The sequence below is a fragment of the Acanthaster planci genome, linkage group LG08 (genome assembly GCF_054643075.1).
Source record: "Acanthaster planci isolate LZ-2023a linkage group LG08, COTS_SCS, whole genome shotgun sequence".
Classification (NCBI taxonomy): Eukaryota; Metazoa; Echinodermata; class Asteroidea; order Valvatida; family Acanthasteridae; genus Acanthaster; species Acanthaster planci.
This window is the reverse complement of record NC_141784.1, coordinates 20,922,823-20,942,710: the sequence shown is the minus strand read 5'-3', so window position 1 is coordinate 20,942,710 and position 19,888 is coordinate 20,922,823. Positions and strand designations below refer to the sequence as shown.

The 19,888-nt window shown below is 39.9% G+C and overlaps 1 protein-coding gene and 1 long non-coding RNA gene across 2 annotated transcripts; both read right to left on the bottom strand.

The window, feature by feature from the left end:
• Positions 1 to 547: 547 nt before the first annotated feature.
• Positions 548 to 4,169, bottom strand: LOC110975112 (uncharacterized). The gene is made up of 2 exons (XM_022227263.2): positions 4,070 to 4,169; positions 548 to 2,417 (listed from the first exon to the last, which is right to left on the bottom strand). Exon 2 carries the CDS (start codon positions 2,344 to 2,346, stop codon positions 958 to 960), a length of 1,389 nt encoding a protein of 462 aa, XP_022082955.2. The 5' UTR covers positions 2,347 to 2,417; positions 4,070 to 4,169; the 3' UTR covers positions 548 to 957.
• A 2,997-nt stretch (positions 4,170 to 7,166) lies between these two features.
• Positions 7,167 to 16,448, bottom strand: LOC147798477 (uncharacterized). The gene is made up of 2 exons (XR_015426241.1): positions 16,161 to 16,448; positions 7,167 to 11,084 (listed from the first exon to the last, which is right to left on the bottom strand). It is a non-coding gene; the product is annotated as an uncharacterized LOC147798477 (long non-coding RNA).
• Between the last annotated feature and the right edge of the window lie 3,440 nt (positions 16,449 to 19,888).

Below are 19,888 nucleotides of genomic sequence, written 5' to 3'. Positions count from 1 at the left end.
ACCTTACTGAAGAACTCATTGGTGATGACTGGCACTGTGGCAGGTGCCACGTTACATTTCCAATTTCTGTGCTTGATTTTGATCAAATCATTACCAAAAAATTTTTAAAATTACCCTCTCAAAAAAGCCAAATAAAAATTATCAACCCAATGATTTTTTAAATATTGATAGACTTCAAATGCAATAATAGGGGCCTACTTTCAAAATCTAACCAATCTCCCCCCCAAAAAAACATTCACCCTACCAGCTGTAAGAAGTTTTTGAAACTAAATTGACAAGACTGACATCCAGGAATTACTGCTTGTAAACAAAGTACTCAAAAGAATGGAACAAGAGATCAGAATTGTTTTGTCATGGTCTATATGGGCTACCGTTAGAACAAGATGCATTACAGTTGTGTGAAAATCATTCAGGTGTTGTCACATAACTTAAATGCCTCTTGTTCTAACGGTAGCCCATATGGACCATGACAAAAACCTTCTGTTCTCTGGTTCCTTTCTTTTGAGTAGTGTATTTTAAGAAGTAGAGAACTGAAGGAACAAGCTAATTAACTTCTTTATAATGAAATGGAAACTTTAATGGCAATGTACTTCACAGATAATGCAATTTAAATTAAAAGACCTTAAAAGTAAAACCTATGAAAGACCAACATAGCCCAAGTGAAAGGCTCTGTTCCGATATCAAAGGCCAACTATTTCATGCAAGTTAAAAACAAAAATAAAACTTTCATGGGGAGCTTAATAAATTACTTAGGTTTGAACATTCAAAATGAACTCTTGGTCCTTCAAGAACGAATTCTTCACTGCACACACATACACAAAATAATGTTCTCCAAACTCAAAGGATACTTAAGACAATCTCTACAACCCAGACCACTGCAAATAAAATAATTCCAAAAAAGACGGGAGAAATATTTGGTGTGCATTGGTGGGTCATCTGATTAGTCTGGTTGCCTCATCACCAGTAGCTCAGGAACGTTATAGTACCAGGTGATTCCGGAGAGGCAGTAACCAGACGAGTATCATTCATCCACATGGTGTGCACCAGACTAGGGTTCCGATGAACCACATTCAGCAGGTCCCCGTTCTGGGCATCCCAGACGACGATCTTTTTCCGATCACCCCCTGACACCAACCTGTTGCCACGGAGACACATGCAACGCACAACTCCAATGTGCTCACGCATGACCCTCAGAAGTTCGCCCATGTGGGTCCACAGTCGTATCGTGCTGTCTGCTGACCCAGACGCAATGACGTTCTCATTGAAACACAGGCAGTAAACGTCCCCGTCATGGCCCTCCAATGTCCTCAGACATTCCCCGGATTGTGTGCTCCAAACCTTCACCAGGCCGTCCCCGCTACCGCTCACCACAATTCTCTGGTCAAACTGACAGCAGAAGACAACCTCGGTGTGCCCCTGCAAGGTATGTAGGCATTCCCCCGTGTGACTGATGTCCCACAACCTCAAGGTCGTATCCCAGGACGTGCTCACAACCAGGTTACCATGGCAGCTCAGAGCCTCAATGTCGTCACTGTGTCCTCGGAGTATCTGGGTACAGATTCCTTGAGATAGGGACCACACCCTTATGGATCGGTCATCAGATGCACTGACGACAGTCTCTCCTTCAACACATAGACACTGCACTCCTCGTTCATGGCCACTGAATACCATTTGACACAGCCCACTCTTTACATCGTAGACGCGGACAAACCCATCCGAGCAACCAGTCATAACAATGCCGGTTTTCAGTCTCAAGCAGGTTACTGAGTCAGTGTGCCCTTCCAGCACGCGAGTACACTCGCCGCTTACAAGGTCCCACACACGAACCGTCTTATCCACGCTTCCACTGACCAGCACGGTTCCGTCGCAATCCAAGCACGTCACTTTCTCCCGGTGTCCCCGCATCACTGGTGCTACCCGGTAACGCCCTCGACACCAGTTGCGCTCCAGGTGCCACGCCCTCATGTACACCTGCTTCCATTTGCAGGTTGGTGACAGGACTGGGTGCCCGGTCAAGATGTTGTCAAAGTGGAATGTTGGGGTGGTGTGGGAGATGTCTGTGAATGATGGACTGAGGGGCACTTCTTGGCTCAGGTTGGTGACAGTGCCATAACGCTGCCATCCTCTCTCTTTACAGAGCCCAGACCAAAGCGCATCACTGTTTGCTCTCTCTCTCCATGCCCGTGAGCACAAGGCAGCCCGGCACAGGTCCTTGGCAGACAGAAAACCAAATATTCTTTCTGTCAGTTCTTCTGGAAGCAGAGCTGGGATTTCCAGCGTCAGGAATGCCTTCACGTCATCAATCAACGACGCCAACAATACTTTCTCTTCATTCTCGCCCATCATCAAGTTCTGTTACATGGCAGTGATGTTGCCTGCTTGACATCTTTTCGCACAGTCCCCAAGGTCTAGCTGCCCTGAAATTCAAAATTAATATATCAAGTGATTTACAGTCAGAGTTAAGGTTTCCCAGAATCCTTGATTCGGCACAAGTTCTAAGGCCAGAGAGTGTACTAAGTGATTAACAAATCCGAATATGAGGTTTCAACTTGTCTGGTGATTGACACATACTATTACGAAGACACAAGCTGACCCATAGTAGAGTCCCCTGACATATGGCGCACTTCAACTTTCACTTGACTTTGCTTCTACAGTTTGCCGAACCTCTTTTTGAAAAACTTCAAAAACTTCATAGTATATGAACAATTTCAGTATCATGAAATTTCGTAGGAAATTCAAAAATGGCAGTGTCCAGAAATTGGGCAAGAATTCAGCTGAAAGTTCTCTAATGTAGTGCACTTGAAAAAGTCTCAGAAAATCCCACATTTGTAAACATTTAACAAGTTTTTTAAAGTTGATATATTTTGAAAAATGTTTGTCACTGATTACTGTCTCTTCTTCTAACCATAAATTTGTTAGAAAGTGCTCTTGTAAGTATTTTGGAAGCATTTTAAAGGGCTCATTTTGCACTTTGCTTAAGAAAAAAAATCAGAAAATCAGGCAAAAATAAAAATGCATCAGAACTTTGAAGCTGGTGATTAAAACAGAGATTTTTCAATTGAATTAGGAGTTAATGAATTTCACCCATCATGAAATCTGGTAAGGCACATGAGGCCAAAAATCAAAGAGTGCCACGTTAGGGGCCATGCCACGTTACCTATACATCAACAACATAGGGCTCTGCATGTACATAAGGAACGTACGGGCATGACACAGGTAGGCCTACTGTTGGTTGATGACTTGATGTGTACGTTATTTTTTTAACACAACAGCAAGGAACATGATCAAGGAGACAACTTGTCTTTCATTTCATTTATTATTTTGTAAGAAAAAATTTACAATGGATAAAACAAAATAAATAAAAATATTATGTACAATATAGAAAAAAAAGACATAGTTTAAATATAGGGTCAAACCTTATAAAAAGACTAAATCCTAGCTCCAAAATGGTTGCATGCCCCTGTGGGATTACTATAAAGTGAACTAAATCACTGTCAAGTAGTTTTCCCATGGCATGACTAAGAACTCTTATTTGCAAAATCAAAAACATTATAGCAGAGTCACACTAAAACACATAATCCCATGGGCGAAAAGAATAACCCTACAAAAATTGTACAAAATCCTGGAAGTTATGTAATAATTTTATGTACTGCACCATATTAACAAGAAAAGCAAGGAAAACACCTCCAAGATAACTAAAAATCTAAAAACAAAACCCCCTCAAAACAAACTCCAAAGAGACGATCAACAGAAACAAATGACCCCACAGACAGAGAAACACAACATCCGAAAAATACCAGTAGCTAAAACAAAACAAAAAAAACCAAAAAAAGCAAGACAAAGGGGATCAGTAAGATGTTTAGCAACAATTTTTCGAGACATTTTACTAACTACGGAACAAAGGGAGACTGGTCTATAATTAGACGGATTGTGAGGAGTCCCAGTCTTATGAATAGGAACAACATTGGCGAATTTCTCTTCTTCTTATAAGATGCAAAGAACATATTTTCCCAACGACTGCATTTTAATGCAGAAAAGGTTGATAGTTTGTAAACTTTGCATTCATTACCTGCAGGAAAGATCCGTGTCTGCAGAACTTTTTGCAGAAACCTTTGCTTTAGTGCCGGTCGCGATGTACATGTACGTTAGGCGCTTGCTATACTATACACTTAGTTTCATAATAAGCGCCCTCTCGAGAGGAAGGCTCGAACACAGATAAGCCGTTACGGTGTCCGAAACGGGCTTCCAGAGCTACGGCTAGGTCTATTGTCTGCGCGTCTCCACACATTTCCAATGGAGTAAAGACGTAGACCTTGCTCTAGACAAGAGATTCATATACGGCCGTAATATAAACCATTGATCAATGTATAAACGCATAGCTATAGACCGCCACATCCTATTCAAAACTACAGAGGCTTTTCGTGATCCGCGTGACGGCCGACTAAAATCAAAACTATGGGCAATTTCACCCCCTTGGTAGAGCGAATTTACGCCCAGTTGAAGAATTACTGCCATGAAATTCTAGGAAGCCATTTTGGATTGTGGAAAAAATCCTGTCTATTTACTTAATCAGCTGGCCCATCACGATTCAAAACTATGCGGTGGAAACATTTGAAAGAGGAGATAGCAGTTTGTGTCCTTTCTTCATGCACTACCGAAGAGCAAAAAACCGGGGGAGCACATATAAACAAATACAGGCAAAGTAAGTGCGTAACTGCGAGTAATGCGCACCGAACGCGCTGCCATCCATCCGTTTCGCCCACTTTTCAAAATCACGGTTGTACGCGCAAGACCGGCGGTCTAGTCTATATGTTTATATGTCTGTGGGCGCCGGGGTGCGAAAATTTTTTCCTAGGATAGTTGGTACACTGTATGCAAATTATGCATTTATATATCGACCAATCCCAAGGTGTCTTTGGTTGTGGCAGGGACTCGAACTCATTATTATGCACGCATAGGTAGCATTGTGGTTGTCAGCTTTGGTTGTCAGTGTGACGGCAGAGCTGTGAGTGAATTTAAATCACTAAGGGTTTGCCTTTTTGCTGTTGGGTCACGGTCTTGTATTCAAGTTACATACAACTGGAGTGTTATTTTCGTGCACTGCAGACTTTTGGGATTGCATTCGCCCTCTCAACCATAATTGATGTGTATCTCTCACGTGTACGCACTAACGTTAGGCACGCGGCCTGCGTGCACATGTATTGTAATAGTGTTTACATCTTTCTTTGATATCACCCAGATAAAGAAATCTTGGTTAAAATGTACATCCGCTATTTAGTCGAAAAATTGACCAGAGAAAAAAAAGGTATTAGTTTTTGGTAAAGTACTGTAATTCTATTTGTTAAAAGTGACTCAGTAAACCCCAATGTCTTATTAAAACATGTGAGCAGAAACTAATAAAACGTTTTACACATGAATATGAAATGCTTCAATTGAGTTAATTTTATTCTTCACTAAGACATGATTACATAAACAGTAATTTGCTGACAAGCACCATTCCAAAATATGCAGAAACTCTACCGATCTTAGCCAGTGATTGCATCGACAAGTGCTGATTGTATAAAAATAAAAGTAAATTAAAATGTTAACGCGACGTGACTCAAGATCCGCGTACATGTACATGTGTGGACATGTACATGTGTGGACATGTACCTTGCATGTACTGTGTATGCATGCGTAATGAGTTCAAGACAAATCCCTGCCACAACCAAAGACGCCTTGTGATTGGTCAATAAACGCATAATTTGCATACAGTGTACCAACTATCCTAGGAAAAAAATTCGTCGCCGGCAGCGTCGAAGGTTCGATCAGCTCTGTGTCGAAGTACTCCCTCAACGGTATAGAAGGGAGAGGCTGGTGGGGCCGTGTGCACACCTTTTTTTAATTAAAAGCAGCTACCACTCTCTTTTCTCCTTTCAACATTAATGGGGTTGAGTTGCATTTTTGGGTGCAAACAAAGAGTGAATCAAATTTTTGCAATTTCTGGGAAGTGATAAATCCCATGATTGATCCCTTTAGATCAAGGCGCAAAACATGGATGGTTACTGTGACCGTGTGCGCGTCATGTGAACGTAGCCAAGGCTAATGGCTTACTTGGTGCAACCTCGACTCCATGGGCTGCGTGCGCGTTCCTTCACTAGATAGCACAATCATTGTGGGAACCAAATGGCTCGGTACGGTTCTCATGCGAGATTGGCCAATCACGCTAACGCACAGAGTATGTTCCAACTGGAACTGCGCCAGGCAAGATTTGAAATAAACATTTCATATCGCTCAACCGAATTGATTGATTCCTAAAAGAAAAGGAGAACGTCATACTAAAAACTCAGGACGCTGCATGCGTCGAGCTAAGCTTGAACGACGTGACTCTCTAAATGTTAAAACGGAAACGTATAAATTTGTACCAGCATAAATAGAGAGAAAACCGGCAACGGCACTTGCAGAAGAATCTTGAGTACCACGAGGCCAACACTTACTCGCGCCCACTGTGGCTAGCCTTGGTAACCTTAATACTCTTCGATTACTCCTTGCCAGTATTCGGTGTCGAAAGCGATACCAACAAACGGCCAACGCTGCTTGAAAACCATCAAAGGTTATAACTTACCTCTCGCAGGCTGATGGTTTCACCACAGATGTGATATATCGCGCTGTAAATCACATTGGCTGCGATCGGAAATCTCAGTTTCCACTCCGACACGTACAGAATAATTTACTCTTCCTGCGTTTGATATCACTTACGGGGTTACTTACTTTTTGAGGAAAGGAAAAAGTCGAAAAAATATGGTTAATTAAAAAAGATTTCGTTTTGAATTTGCCGCAACGCAGCAACGCAATTCGATTAGTAGAAACTCTACAGTATTTTAGTCCCCGAAAAAGCAACGGAATCAAGGACCTTTCCTACGATGAGGTACTAAATTACTCTCTTCAGTCCGATTTGGCAATTAAGAGATGAACAATTGCTTTAGTCTTTTTCATTTGGAATAATGATGTTTTGTTGAATAATTAGAGCCTGAAAAATCAAGCACTTTCCTTCAATGCCCACTTGCCGGAATTCGTGTTTCTTCTCATATTTTTACCGTCATTAATAAAATGTATGTTTTCCCTCTCATAAGGGTGATCCGGTCTTAATTTAACCCTGACAAGTAAGAAACAAACATTAAAACTCGTAGCAGCATCTCGGAACCAGTTTTAATATTACACTTTTACATTCCAATCTTTGCATAGACACCTCTAATTTGATGGCTTGTTCAAATTTGCCCTAATTACTTTTGGCGATAATTCGTTGTGCTATTACAGCCTGCAAGTTTTCTGAAACTCCGTTAAATTATTCAGCTACACACAGCATCAAGTAACCTGCAATTCTGCTTGTTAATATCACATGCTATTCAGGCAGTATTACAAATTTTAAAAGCCTACTTTTTATTCTTAGAAATTACAATAACTATGCTAACTTGTTAACAGTCATTTGTTACACTCTTAAGTGGGCCATATTTACACAGACAGAACAGGTCGCGCGATGACTCGAAGCGAGCATGTGTACACCGATAGTGGATAAGCCGACGGATGGAGTGCTAAATGGTTTTATACGGAAACCAATCAAAGATGATGACCTGAGACAGGGACACGCATCAGTTGACCAACGTAATCTCGTTATATGTGACGTCACGCATGGACAGGCGCGTTGAGCGATTCCCCGATTCGCCCACGTTGTCTACCATACTTCTAATGGGCGCCATTGTTATTGGAAAACACAGGAAATACATAAACAAAAATTGTTTGTAGACACGGAAAGGGTTTTTGCCTTATGCGTAAAATTAGAGCAAATTATCGCCGGGCATAGGCCTACCACTTTCAAAAACCGCCGCTCGTTACTGCTTGTCTGCGTAAATGGGGGCCTTATACAGCAAGGTACACATTACTTGAAAAGATAAAACTTTATCTTCCCTTCGGGACAAAATCAAATTAAGGAAAAGGCGGAAAATGCACACCCACCTATTCCCATTTGTGTATTCCAGATGAGCTAGTCAGCCCTACCGTATTGAAGATTCTCCAAGAGCATAATTAAGTCTAATAGGAATGACCAAATAATATGATAGGATTAGGCATAGCCAATGGTCACAGGATATTAAGGATTATTCTGCCTCCTAACTCATTCAATTATAGGTCAAATAAATCGGCAGCAAGAACTTGAGCAACAAGCACAGGCGAGTTCTGATGAAATGCCTGTGCTATGCTAGTGTGTGCAAGCTGCCGTGGGCTTACTGAGTAATCTAAACACAGCCATGTTTTTTGCGGTTTATTTATTCATTTTGGAATTTTGCAAGAATCGGTGAGAATGTTTCGATATATGGTGTCTTATGGAGATCCAGGAGAATGGGTTGAATAGGTCTCCATAAGGAATTTCTAAAGGTGTATAGGTCTCTACAAGGATTTCACGAAACTGATATTTGGAAATTGCTCAAAAAGGAGAAATTTTTAATGTGCAAGAATCTGTCGCAAATTGAAGTGTTTCATAATAATGTATGAGGGACCTGAAATTCCAGTCCAGGAGAGTGATTCATGTTGAAATGTGAACATTTTTAAAACATTGTTTCACACACAGCCGAATTAGTACTGGAGAACAAAGCCATGTCTTCACAAGGATACAAATTTTGGTATACATGATTAGGACATGGTCTTGGAGTGTGCAAACAGGATGAACTCAACTAACACTAAAATTGGAAAACAAACACATGCTGATCACCAAATCTAGACCCCCATTTTCAAAATGTATCAAACATCAACCACGGTGTTTTGGAAGTTAATTCTTACAAATAGCCTATTTGAGTTCATTGTCTAAGCATACCGACATGACTGTTGCTATAGCTTCTAGAATAGACCTAATTGTAGGCCTCATTACTAGAATTTATGGGATGTCGCACTCAGATTCCCGTTACAGGGAGGTTTTGTATTATGAAGTTTTATGTCTGCCTATTCTTGAGTATGGTGTACCAGCATGGCAACCCTATAAAAAGAATCAATTCAAATTTAATCATTTGAGTGCATTCGCCACAGCATTATTTCAAATGGTCGCACCTTCCCATCATTTTTATACTGATCATTTAGTTAACCCTAGCATCTCATACTTCAGTCAAGAACGTGGTATCTTACTTTTCCGTACAGGCTAGTCTTACGATTTAAGAGTTTTTAACTTGTTCTATCGATTAATTTTAGTCGAAGAAGTGACACTCTTCATTTTATTTGCATTTTTGCTTTACAACAATTACCTGTTCTTCGGACTTTCCTAGACAAAGAGTTTACTAACGGAGTAAGTTAGAAATGAATTAATTTTTAATTTTAAGAGTTTGAAAACAGGATTAAGACTGGTTTAGGCACGCAGCTGTGTGGAGGTACCGTATACTAGGTTGGTGTCAGTGATTTTTGTTAGTATCTTTAGATCGTCATTGTTTTTCATTGTTTGATGTCGATTGCCAATAAACTCCACATACCCTGCCTCATATCTTTGTAAGTCCTTTGTATTTGCTCCTTTGCTTACTTTTGTTCACTTGTTGGGATGTTACGTTCTTTGTTTTCTACGTCTTGTATGTTTGTATCTGTCTGTTTTATAAGTTGTCCTGTTTTGTCTGTCTCTGTGTCTTGGGAAAAGTTGCAATGTTGTAGTTGGACAGCCTCTCGACATGTTTATTGTATAGCTTTTTAGGCAATCCTCAAGTCCGCATAATGATACAATATTTTTTTTCAATTTTTCGTTTAACGGTTCTCTGTGTCTTAACCTCTTGTAGTTTGTCCTTTTCACCTTCTTTGTCTGGTCGCTTAATCTTACAAAATTGATTTTTAATACTGTTATAATATTTGCATTTTTCAATGTCCTGTATTTTGCCTGAGAAAATCAGCTAAAAATAGTTTTGCACAGACTTGGTCTCCCTTGGAATGACAAAATCAGTTCATATATTTTCATTTGTCGTAGAAATTGGAACACAAAGTTTGAAATAATTTCAGCTCACGCATGTCTTTGCATTATTTTAAACATGTAATCGTTTAAAATTAAACTCCTTTTGGATATAATCGTGCGTCAGTGTTCAGAAAGTGTACCCGATAACGTATTTCTGTGTCTTGTTATTAACACCAAAATGTGTCATTGTCTCTCAGTTTATTAACACATCAACACTACAACAAAGTGTCACAGGAAGGCGTTTAAAAGGCGTGCAAACATTAACTGTTATACTTGTTTTTAGGGTGTATATAAAGAAGTCAAGGACTGAGAAAAACCAAGCGCTTTTACAAAAAAATAAAGTCACATTAACACAATCAATTAACAGTTTGTGTAATTGATGCTTTTCAAACACAATAATTAACATTATTAAGACGTCTATTACTTGAACCTCGAAATAAAGCAGCAAAGTTTAGCCAGCGTAATGTTCACATTGATTCATTGCACCTTTCCTTTTGCACATAAATATACTCAAGCAAGCAAGTGCGGAATCTACTATTTGCAATTATTCATAAAATCTGTTCCCTGTCTTTCGTGTTTCCAATTAAATAATTTGTACAATCTTGTTTAGACCTCATTACCATAGAAGAGAAGTGTGTACTTTGAAATCAAAGATGGCGCCATCATGACGTCACTCCGAGTCCTTATATAGTGGCTTTATGAAATTCCGTTTTCCTAGCGTTTGCGGGGCGCGACACATCCAGATCCAGCCATCCAGAGCTTGCGTGTACTCGTTCCAGACGTTGTCATCTAAGATTGCCATTTGTGCTGGATCAAGATGGCGCATACGGCCCATGAGCTTGTCCAGTTGGCTGTCGGTATAGGAGGGCGAGATCACGATGGTGGAGTCATTGAGTATATCGGCTGCAATCGCAGACAGGTCATCCAGGTGTTGACGATATGTGTTCATAATGATAGGCCGGTCGCTATAAGCGCATTGACCCTTACAACGCATGACCTGAGTGGCAAGGACACATGCTGCTAGACACACCAGAAGTGTGTGAAAGGACCACTGGTGACCACGTCCATGAACTTGCCTGATATAGGAGCCCACAAGAGTAATTCCACCAGCCATAGTTTGTGGTTCTTGACTCTGTAGTGAAAGACAAACAAAACCGAAAAATGTAAAATCTTATAATTGTGGGCAAGAGTGGAAAGTATAGGTGTTGTAAGAAACATTTTATTCAATCTGTTTATTCTAAGTCGACTCAATTAAAGTCCAACGAAACGAAAGCACAGGATTAGATAACTAATAATAAAACAGAGCCCCCCCAAAAAAAACTGCTACCGAATGCTTAGTGATGCAAATGACCTCAAATGTACAAGTCTTAAAATTAAGGTGGTCCGACGTTTTGATCACTGCAGAATCTTTCTGAAATGACCTGGTCATTAGGAAAGAGTAACACTTCCCAACAGAAATCGAATATTCGTGTATGAGATTCAGCATAGCCTAAAGGCCCGCTTCATACTTCATGCAAAAGCGAAAACGAACTCGACTTTGTGACGTCAGATCAAATATTTGCTTTGCGAATGCGTAGATGCGTAATTTTGTCGTGACGTCAAATTCGCTTTTCGCCTGAAGCACGAATAGGCCTTAAGTCTGTACTCAGCGGCTTGATTAAGGAAATACATATGTGTTGGCTGAATTTTCCCCTTCTCTCATTACTTAAAAAACCAAAGGAGGGAGGGGTCGACTCCTGAGGGGCGTGGCCCCTGGCGTCATCCACCCACTATCCGTCTTTGAGAAGTGGTTCGCACGCACGCACGCATTGACGCATGCACGCAAGTATATTAACTAATAATAATAATAAATACCTAGGTACCAGTACGTATAATAACACTTCGCAGGATCTACCCAATAGTTTTCACGTCACTATATAGGTACGTCCTATTTTTCACATACCTGAGTAAGTACATAATGTGATTACTATAAGTATCATTCATCCTATAGCATCGATATAATTCATGCAGCCATCTATGAGAGATGTATTGCCGGTATTAACCGAACTAATACAGAATGCCTGGTGACAAAATCTTTATTTATTTAAGCCAAGCTAGTGTGCTTCTGGTTAAAAACAACGTGTGCCCCCAATTTCTAATACATTCTTAGAAAATTTGACTTCAGGTTATTCTCAAACCCGTCCACATTCTCAATCCACTTGATATCATATTTTACACCCGGAAGAGTAGTGTCAAGTCATTGGTTTTAGACCTAAATAAAAAAATGAAATATTTATTTTCTCTAACTGTTGGAGACGGGCGTTCATTAAGGGAAGTTGGCGAAATGAACACAGGATTTAGAATTTTATGTCGAAAACAAAAACACCCTTTCGGGGGTAATCCTCTTTGGGGGCGGGGACACAATTCATGACTGGGGTGCAGAAAAAGAAATTTCAACGATATTATGCCATCAAACCAAAGTATTGACAATTCTCTCTTATTTTGGCTTCAGCGGTCAAGTCAGAAAAGTTACTCAATTGAACGATTTCCACTTATTAAATAAAATATATTAATTTATTCTCTTGCTACTGTTTCTACTGGGATATTTGGGTGTGGAGAAATTCAAAGTAACTAAGGAACAACAATCCTTTTTCAATATTTCTCAAAACTTTGAAAAGAGAGTTGGGAGGTCTATTTTATGAACAAAAGCACTTTGTGAAATATTGAGGGGAATGGGCAAACCACAAAGAAAGATGATACTGAATGTAACAAGAAATAATATTGTGTGTTAATTAGATTTTTTTCTTAAAGTGAACGTTCAATAAGTGTGTTCTGCACATTTATTTGGTTGAATACAGACACAAATTTTATCTTTTGTGCGAAATCACTTTTTTCTCCAACTTATGGAAATATATTATTAATATTAGTTTAACGCCTAAAGCTGATGTCTGTTAAAATTTCCTCGGAGGACGAATGACTTTTCCTAAGTTATCAATTCAGTGTCTACAATATGAAACAAAAAAGAGTCTGATTCCTAATCTTCTGTATACCCTTTTTATAACGCTGGGTAAAAAAGTGGTTTTACAAATAATATTTTCTATAACCGTTGGGTAAAGAGACAAGTATAATATTGGGAAAGAATCATTGCGGTATGGTAATTATACTTGCCGAGATTTTTACAGTGACGTAGGTTTATTGGCTTCTGTTTAGCGCCCCCCGAACGGAGATATTGGTAAAGCTCTGGTACGGTGTTCCAGAGGTCGCAGGTTCAAATCCCGCTCCAGTCAATTTGTTTGTTCATCTTTGTAATCATTATATAGTTGACAGAGAAAAAAATTTCATGCCATCTAATGTCATGTCTGGGACACCGTGCATTACTTGTTCATTTTTTATTTCATATTTCCTTAACTGGGCGCATTGTGAAGGAAATTTGGCAACCGTCACGGATACGTTATAGTCAGACGAAACCTAATAAGTCACGAAGATGCGACATTACGGTATTGATTGTAACCACAATTATCATGTTGACAAGATGTCCCTACGTCTACAACTCAGAAAGGTTCTAAATTATTCGTAACACTACAGATGATTTCCAAAGTCAATTTCTCGGTTGAAGAGTTTTTTGGGTACTATCTATAAATTATCTATAATTTACCATGCTCACATAATGGGGGCACGATTTTTTTATCGAACAACCTTGCCTCGCTTTTGGCTATTTGTTGAAATCGGATTTAATTATCCACGAAATGAAGGCGGGACATTAATAGTAATTAAAGGTGGGAATGGTGTGCAGACTCTCGAGTGAATTCACCGAGTTCGCAAACCTTTTCAACCTTTTTAACCCTTTGACAATGAGTTTATAGCAAATACGAGGCTTTGGGGTACGTTGTAGAAATGGTAGGTTGTTAATTGACCGATTGAGTTTTTTCTAGGGTGAATTTCCGAGAGCAGAGTAGTTAGGCTTTATCTGCTTAACGATGTCAGGCCTGGTGCTAAATCAAACGAGCATAGGGCGGTAAGATTGAACAAAGTGGGCGGAGTAATATACACATCAGGGTTATTGTATTGTTCTGGTCTCCACCTGTGGCCCCACGTTTAGCAGATCTTGTAATGGGGTAGGTCCTAATGGATCCGTCTATTAATGGCTGATGTCGGTGGTTTAACAACTCCCCCCCACACACACTCTTTTGAAAATAGTTCCGCCGCTGTTGCCTTACTCCTTCACAGATGAATCCAATACTTTTTTGGGTAAACACACTGTAGAGATGCGCAGCAATCGAACCACCATCCGTGAAAGGGTTGAAAAGTTTTGCTTAGAAAATTGTGACAGACATTTAACAATCTTCCAATCAGGCAGCAGCAGTACCTTAACCCTGAGGTTTGTCTAATTTAAATGGTGATCGAATGGAACAGCGCTGATAAACAAGCTACCAACACGGCTACACTCAGACTATATAAAAATAGTCATGAATAAAACGTGATGTATTTCATGCTATTCCGTCCCAGATTATACAGTTGCGAATGAATCATTAATGTTTTTTAAATCTGATTTTTTATGTTATGTATTTTTAAGGGGTGAGACATTGACGCTGTTTTCAAATGCAGAGTGACTAAAATTAATTGAACCTTATTTGATTTTGAAGTGATTTGGAGAAAGAATACTTCGAAACTAAGCTGCGTTTCGCCACCACAATTTCCGCCTGTGATTAATGTTTACATTAAATACCACGAAAACTACAATTTAACTTGTGACAAAAAAACACGCACCGATCCACTAGCCCCATGGGGATGCTATTATGTCGGCAAATAAATAAAACTAAATCTAAGAAGAGGAGCAAAAAAGTTTTTTTCCCTTGCGACAGGAGCTACATGCCCTGTGTCTCAGACGAGACCATTACCGTAACCAGGCGCTTTTATGACAAGGCACGCTCGCTCCTCAAAATTATGTCAGCTGGAAAGTATCCAGCCGTAGAATTCAGTCGTCCAAACGCAAAGTTCTAAGAATGCATTTGCATGGATCAAGGGAGTGATTTTTATATAATGAATACATTAAACAGTGCTTTAGCGCTCTTTATTATATCAAAATCAAAATTAATCAAAATAACTTTGCCCTTGGTATCCATTTGACATTTTTCTCTCATAAATCACAACAGGCCAATCCCCCCACAAAAAAAAAATACACAAACCTGGTAATGTTGTAGAAATGAATAATTATATGAACTGTTGATCAAAATCATTTCAGTTAGATCGCATTTCAGAAATAAATGCTAGAAATAGTTTGGAAAAACATGACGGACGGTTAAAAAGTTAAGATTTTGAAATTTTCATGCGTTTTGATAACACTTGGTGACACAAAAACAAGTTAACATTCCACATCTCTGCCCGCCAAATTCCCCTTGGGTGTACTTGGCTTTGACAAACTAAACGGCTCGCTGTAAACGCATAACTTTATGACAGGAGTTCTGTACAAAATAAGTAGCCACTGATGTAGCAAGCAGACTACTGTTCTTGATTGAGAAGACGCACATAACATGGCACACATATATACAATGGTGAGAAATTTTGTGACCTGCTGTTTCAAAACCAGGCTGATCTCTTGAAAGTCTACATTTTGGCTGCAGAAGGGTATATACCGGTAGTGAGGCCTCTAAAAAGGCAGTGAAAACATAAACAGTGGAAGTTCCACTTTTTTCAGCCTAGTTTTGGGGTAGTGGGTCACATGGAGATCACGAGTGGGGTTCATCCTTTTCTTGAGTACTTGATAAAAATGTAATGCGCGTGAAAAATGGCCCATGGAGTACATGTATATAGGACACTACCCAACAATATTTGCTTCAGAAAAGCTACTGAGGATGATGCAAATTAACTGGTCAAAAGTGCCTGATTATTGCGTCTTTGAAAAAAAAATTGGGGGGAACAAGGAAATACTACACTTTGCCATAAATTACACAGCTAAAAAAATTTTACCGTCTCTCTGAGAATTTTTGATATTCTCATAGTAGCTAGTGAATTGCTTAGTACAGCTCTGCATTAACTTGAATACTGGAACATCTACCAGCGCTATATGCCCTGGGTGTCATAGAATATATGGCATGGGGGCTTAAAACCTTTGAAACATTGCATCTTGCCGGCTGCTGTTTTATATTACCCCCGCTCATGAAATGACAATAGTTGAAGATTAATCTTTGGGATGAGGGAAAATGATTTCATTTGTCTGTCTCAAGCTTACCTGAGTTTCCTCTCAATCGCACGCCTTAACGATTTTCCCGGGTTGTGTGATAGTGCTGGCCTCCGGCTCGAGACTGTTGAAACAATACCCGATGTGTCTGGTTGTCAATCGAAGACAGCAAGCCAAACCGACGGGTAGGACCGACAATGTGCAGTTTGCAACAGCTAGATAGTTTACTTCGAAGTACCTTTCCCGTTAGTGACCAGCCAAGGACGTTCAATTTACTTTTGACGAATTTTATCTTCTGAGCGCCCTCACGTGTTGTCGAAAGAAAATGCAGGTTTTCAGTGTACTAGACAGCAGTGGGAAAAGGTACTTCCGATTTTAGAAAATTGAAGAAAAATTAGTTGCAAGGCATGTATACTGGCAAAACTACAGATGGCCCAGCGCGTGGGTGATTTATTTTCCACGATAGAGAAAAAGGTTGAGGGGGTGGCTCCCCCGCCTCTTTAAGAGTAAAGGCATAGGGAATTTAATGCAACAGAATGCCCGTAAACAGTCTTTTTTCCTCGAAAGGTAGTTTTCTTAGCTGACAAAAGCCAATCAGATATGTAAGTTCAAATTGTGGATGAAATTTACGTCAAACCCATCAAAGCATCTTTCCTGGTACTGTATTTCCTAAACAAGTTTGGCGTCAGTTCGTGGAACAAAAAAATCAGTCCATGTCGCGTCAGAGTCTGATGTACGCACGCACTACCAGGTGTTTATGAAACTGAATTTGTTGCAAAGGTGGTTTACACGAACCAACACCCACTTCCCAATTAGTGTTAGTTCGTTGTGTTGGTGACGATATTTGACTAAATTCACAGAATGAATGAAAATAATTTGTAAAAGGAATTGGCAATATATTGCACAACTGTAGTAAAACCATAATCCATTTATTTCATGTGTTGAAGTCTAATGCACAGATGTTCAGTTGACCTGAGTGCACTTTTATTCATTTTTGTTGGAAGAGTTCTTCAAAGAAATTGACATCGAGTATCCGCTTTGAGCTACAGACAATATGAAAGTTGGGGGATCCCTCACTGATCTTCAAAGCAAAACTACCTAATTCAGGCGAGGAGGGTTATGCAACACCCTCTTCCAGGCGAGGGGGGTCATGCAACACCCTCTTCCAGGCGACGGGGGTTATGCAACACCCTCTTCCAGGCGACGGGGGTTATGCAACACCCTCTTCCAGGCGAGGGGGGTTATGCAACACCCTCTTCCAGGCGAGGGGGGTTATGCAACACCCTCTTCCAGGCGAGGGGGGTTATGCAACACCCTCTTCCAGGCGACGGGGGTTATGCAACACCCTCTTCCAGGCGAGGAGGGTTATGCAACACCCTCTTCCAGGCGAGGAGGGTTACGCAACACCCTCTTCCAGGCGAGGAGGGTTATGCAACACCCTCTTCCAGGCGAGGAGGGTTACGCAACACCCTCTTCCAGGCGAGGAGGGTTATGCAACACCCTCTTCCAGGCGAGGAGGGTTACGCAACACCCTCTTCCAGGCGAGGAGGGTTATGCAACACCCTCCTCCAGGCGAGGAGGGTTATACAACACCCACCGCTTCAGCACGTCATAACTTTCTGAAGTTCCATTGTACGCAGTTGTTGAAATCAGCATACATGGAGTTAGGAGCTCTAAGTTAAGTAGTGGAATCGGGAGTTTTTTTTTATCCTTTTCTCTTGCAAAAAGTGAGCCCCCCAGGTCAGAAAATCCGATTAAAGATTATGTAAAATTGGTTTAATCAAAAATAACGCCTTAAAGCACGTCTTTTAAGACGTGTGGGGTTTCATGAACCTCAAGCCTAGTTTGTGGCGATTGCTTCAGTATTAGACATGGAAATTCACAAGTGATAAGTACAACACAAAAGACCCTTTACAACTCTTAAGTGTTAATTTTGAGTCTTAATCAGTAAGTAAGTGGAAATTATTACATTCTAAATTAACTTCAGTTTAACCATGTATTTCAAAGTTTCTGGAAGATTTTTGCAGACTTTTTGAATGTCTGTTTTGGGCTAGAAATAAAAAAGATGAGCAAATAAGACTTTCACAAAGCCCCTCTTTATCAAAACTACTAATACCATATTTCAAATTACCGCAGACTTGCCCACCTAAGTCAACTATCTGTGGCTTTTTCTGCACATTCAGTTGGGGTAAGGCCTAATTTTCCAGAGAACGGTGAGACATATCTATGTGACTGCCGTGTTTGTTCATCATTTCAGAAAACAGACACGTTTAAAACGAACTAATCTAATGAAAGAGATTTGTGCATGCCAGTTTGAGGGCAGTACTGTTGGTACTGTTCGCACATGGAATTCTTCCCCAACAGTATTTCGTGGAAAAAAATTCTGTTTGAAGTATACTGGAAATATTTGATTGGTATAACTTATAATTGCGATATTTCTTGATTGAGAATAAATCTACAGTTAAACTTCAGTACAATATTGTTCATGTATTGAGTTACGTAGTGGCCGAGGAACTGATTTTTTTTATTAGAACATAAATAAATGCATAAATTTACCATTACATTTGTAACAATTATTACATAAACCCAATAAACATGTAATCCGAAGTAATTCTAAACACAATATCTGCACTTTTCAACCCTAGAACAGTTTAAATGTAAATTTACATAATCACGTTTACTGAGTTATAGGGAAAACTTAGGTATTTGTTTTCTCAGTAAAAATTTACCAAATTTTTATGAACAAACTTACCCAACACCTCTTTGTAAAAATTCAATTATCAGAAGGTTCGTATGGCTCCATGCAGTTGTGTAAAATTGTACACAACCTGGGTATTTTTCTCTGTGTGTAGTTATATACATTTAACTTTGACTTTAATATCATCCTTAAAGGTTTCTGTACCATGAAAGTATATAGCTTAATTCAAAGAATGGAGCATACAATATTGCAAGAAAGAGTAACGCAAGATTTGTTTCTTTGTTGAATTACAAAATTTTTCTTACATGTGTAAAACCTGTTGTGCTGAGGATTCTGGCTACTCAGATGCTGTTTTGGGGTGAAAACTTGGACAGAAATACAAAATGGCAACATTCAAACTTGAGAAGATAATTGTGATGTACATTATGTGATATGTTTGCCACAATAAGTAAGTGGAATAAAGTGTTATAACTTAATGATGAAACAAATCTTAACGCAACAAACGCGACCTTGGACAGCCGAACAGAGAGCCGTATGTAGGCCTACTAAAGTAGAGGATACTGCATTATTGAAACGTGTGTAGTCTTTGTTATCTTACGAGACACAACTGGAGATACACAAGTAACGAATAGAAAGTATTCTCAAGTAAATTTGGCTCAACGGCAAAAAGTGTTAAACTATTCAAAGTGTTAAACAGCAGTCGACTAGTTAAGACCTTGCTGCTGTCTTGAAGCGAGCTGTCGAGAGTCTATAACAATATGCAGCCGTGCTGGTTGAGTACCCGTATCAAGTGAACGACTGAGTGTCCGAAAACATCGAGTCGACAGCAAGTACCCTCTTCATCCTTGTGAGGGTCACTTAAGACCGGGAAAACCGTGTGTTTTGGGCTGTAGTTAGCGCTGGGAGGTCTGGCCTGACATGGTTTGTCTGACATGGTTTTGAAACTTCACTCCTCTCGGCTTTCAAATAGTCTGACGCTTGTGGTAAAGTTAGAATTAAGAAAAAATATGGGGCTAGCCGGTAGACGGGCTTCCAAAATACATGAGGATTAGCCACGCGTGTTACTGAGAGTTAAAGTAAG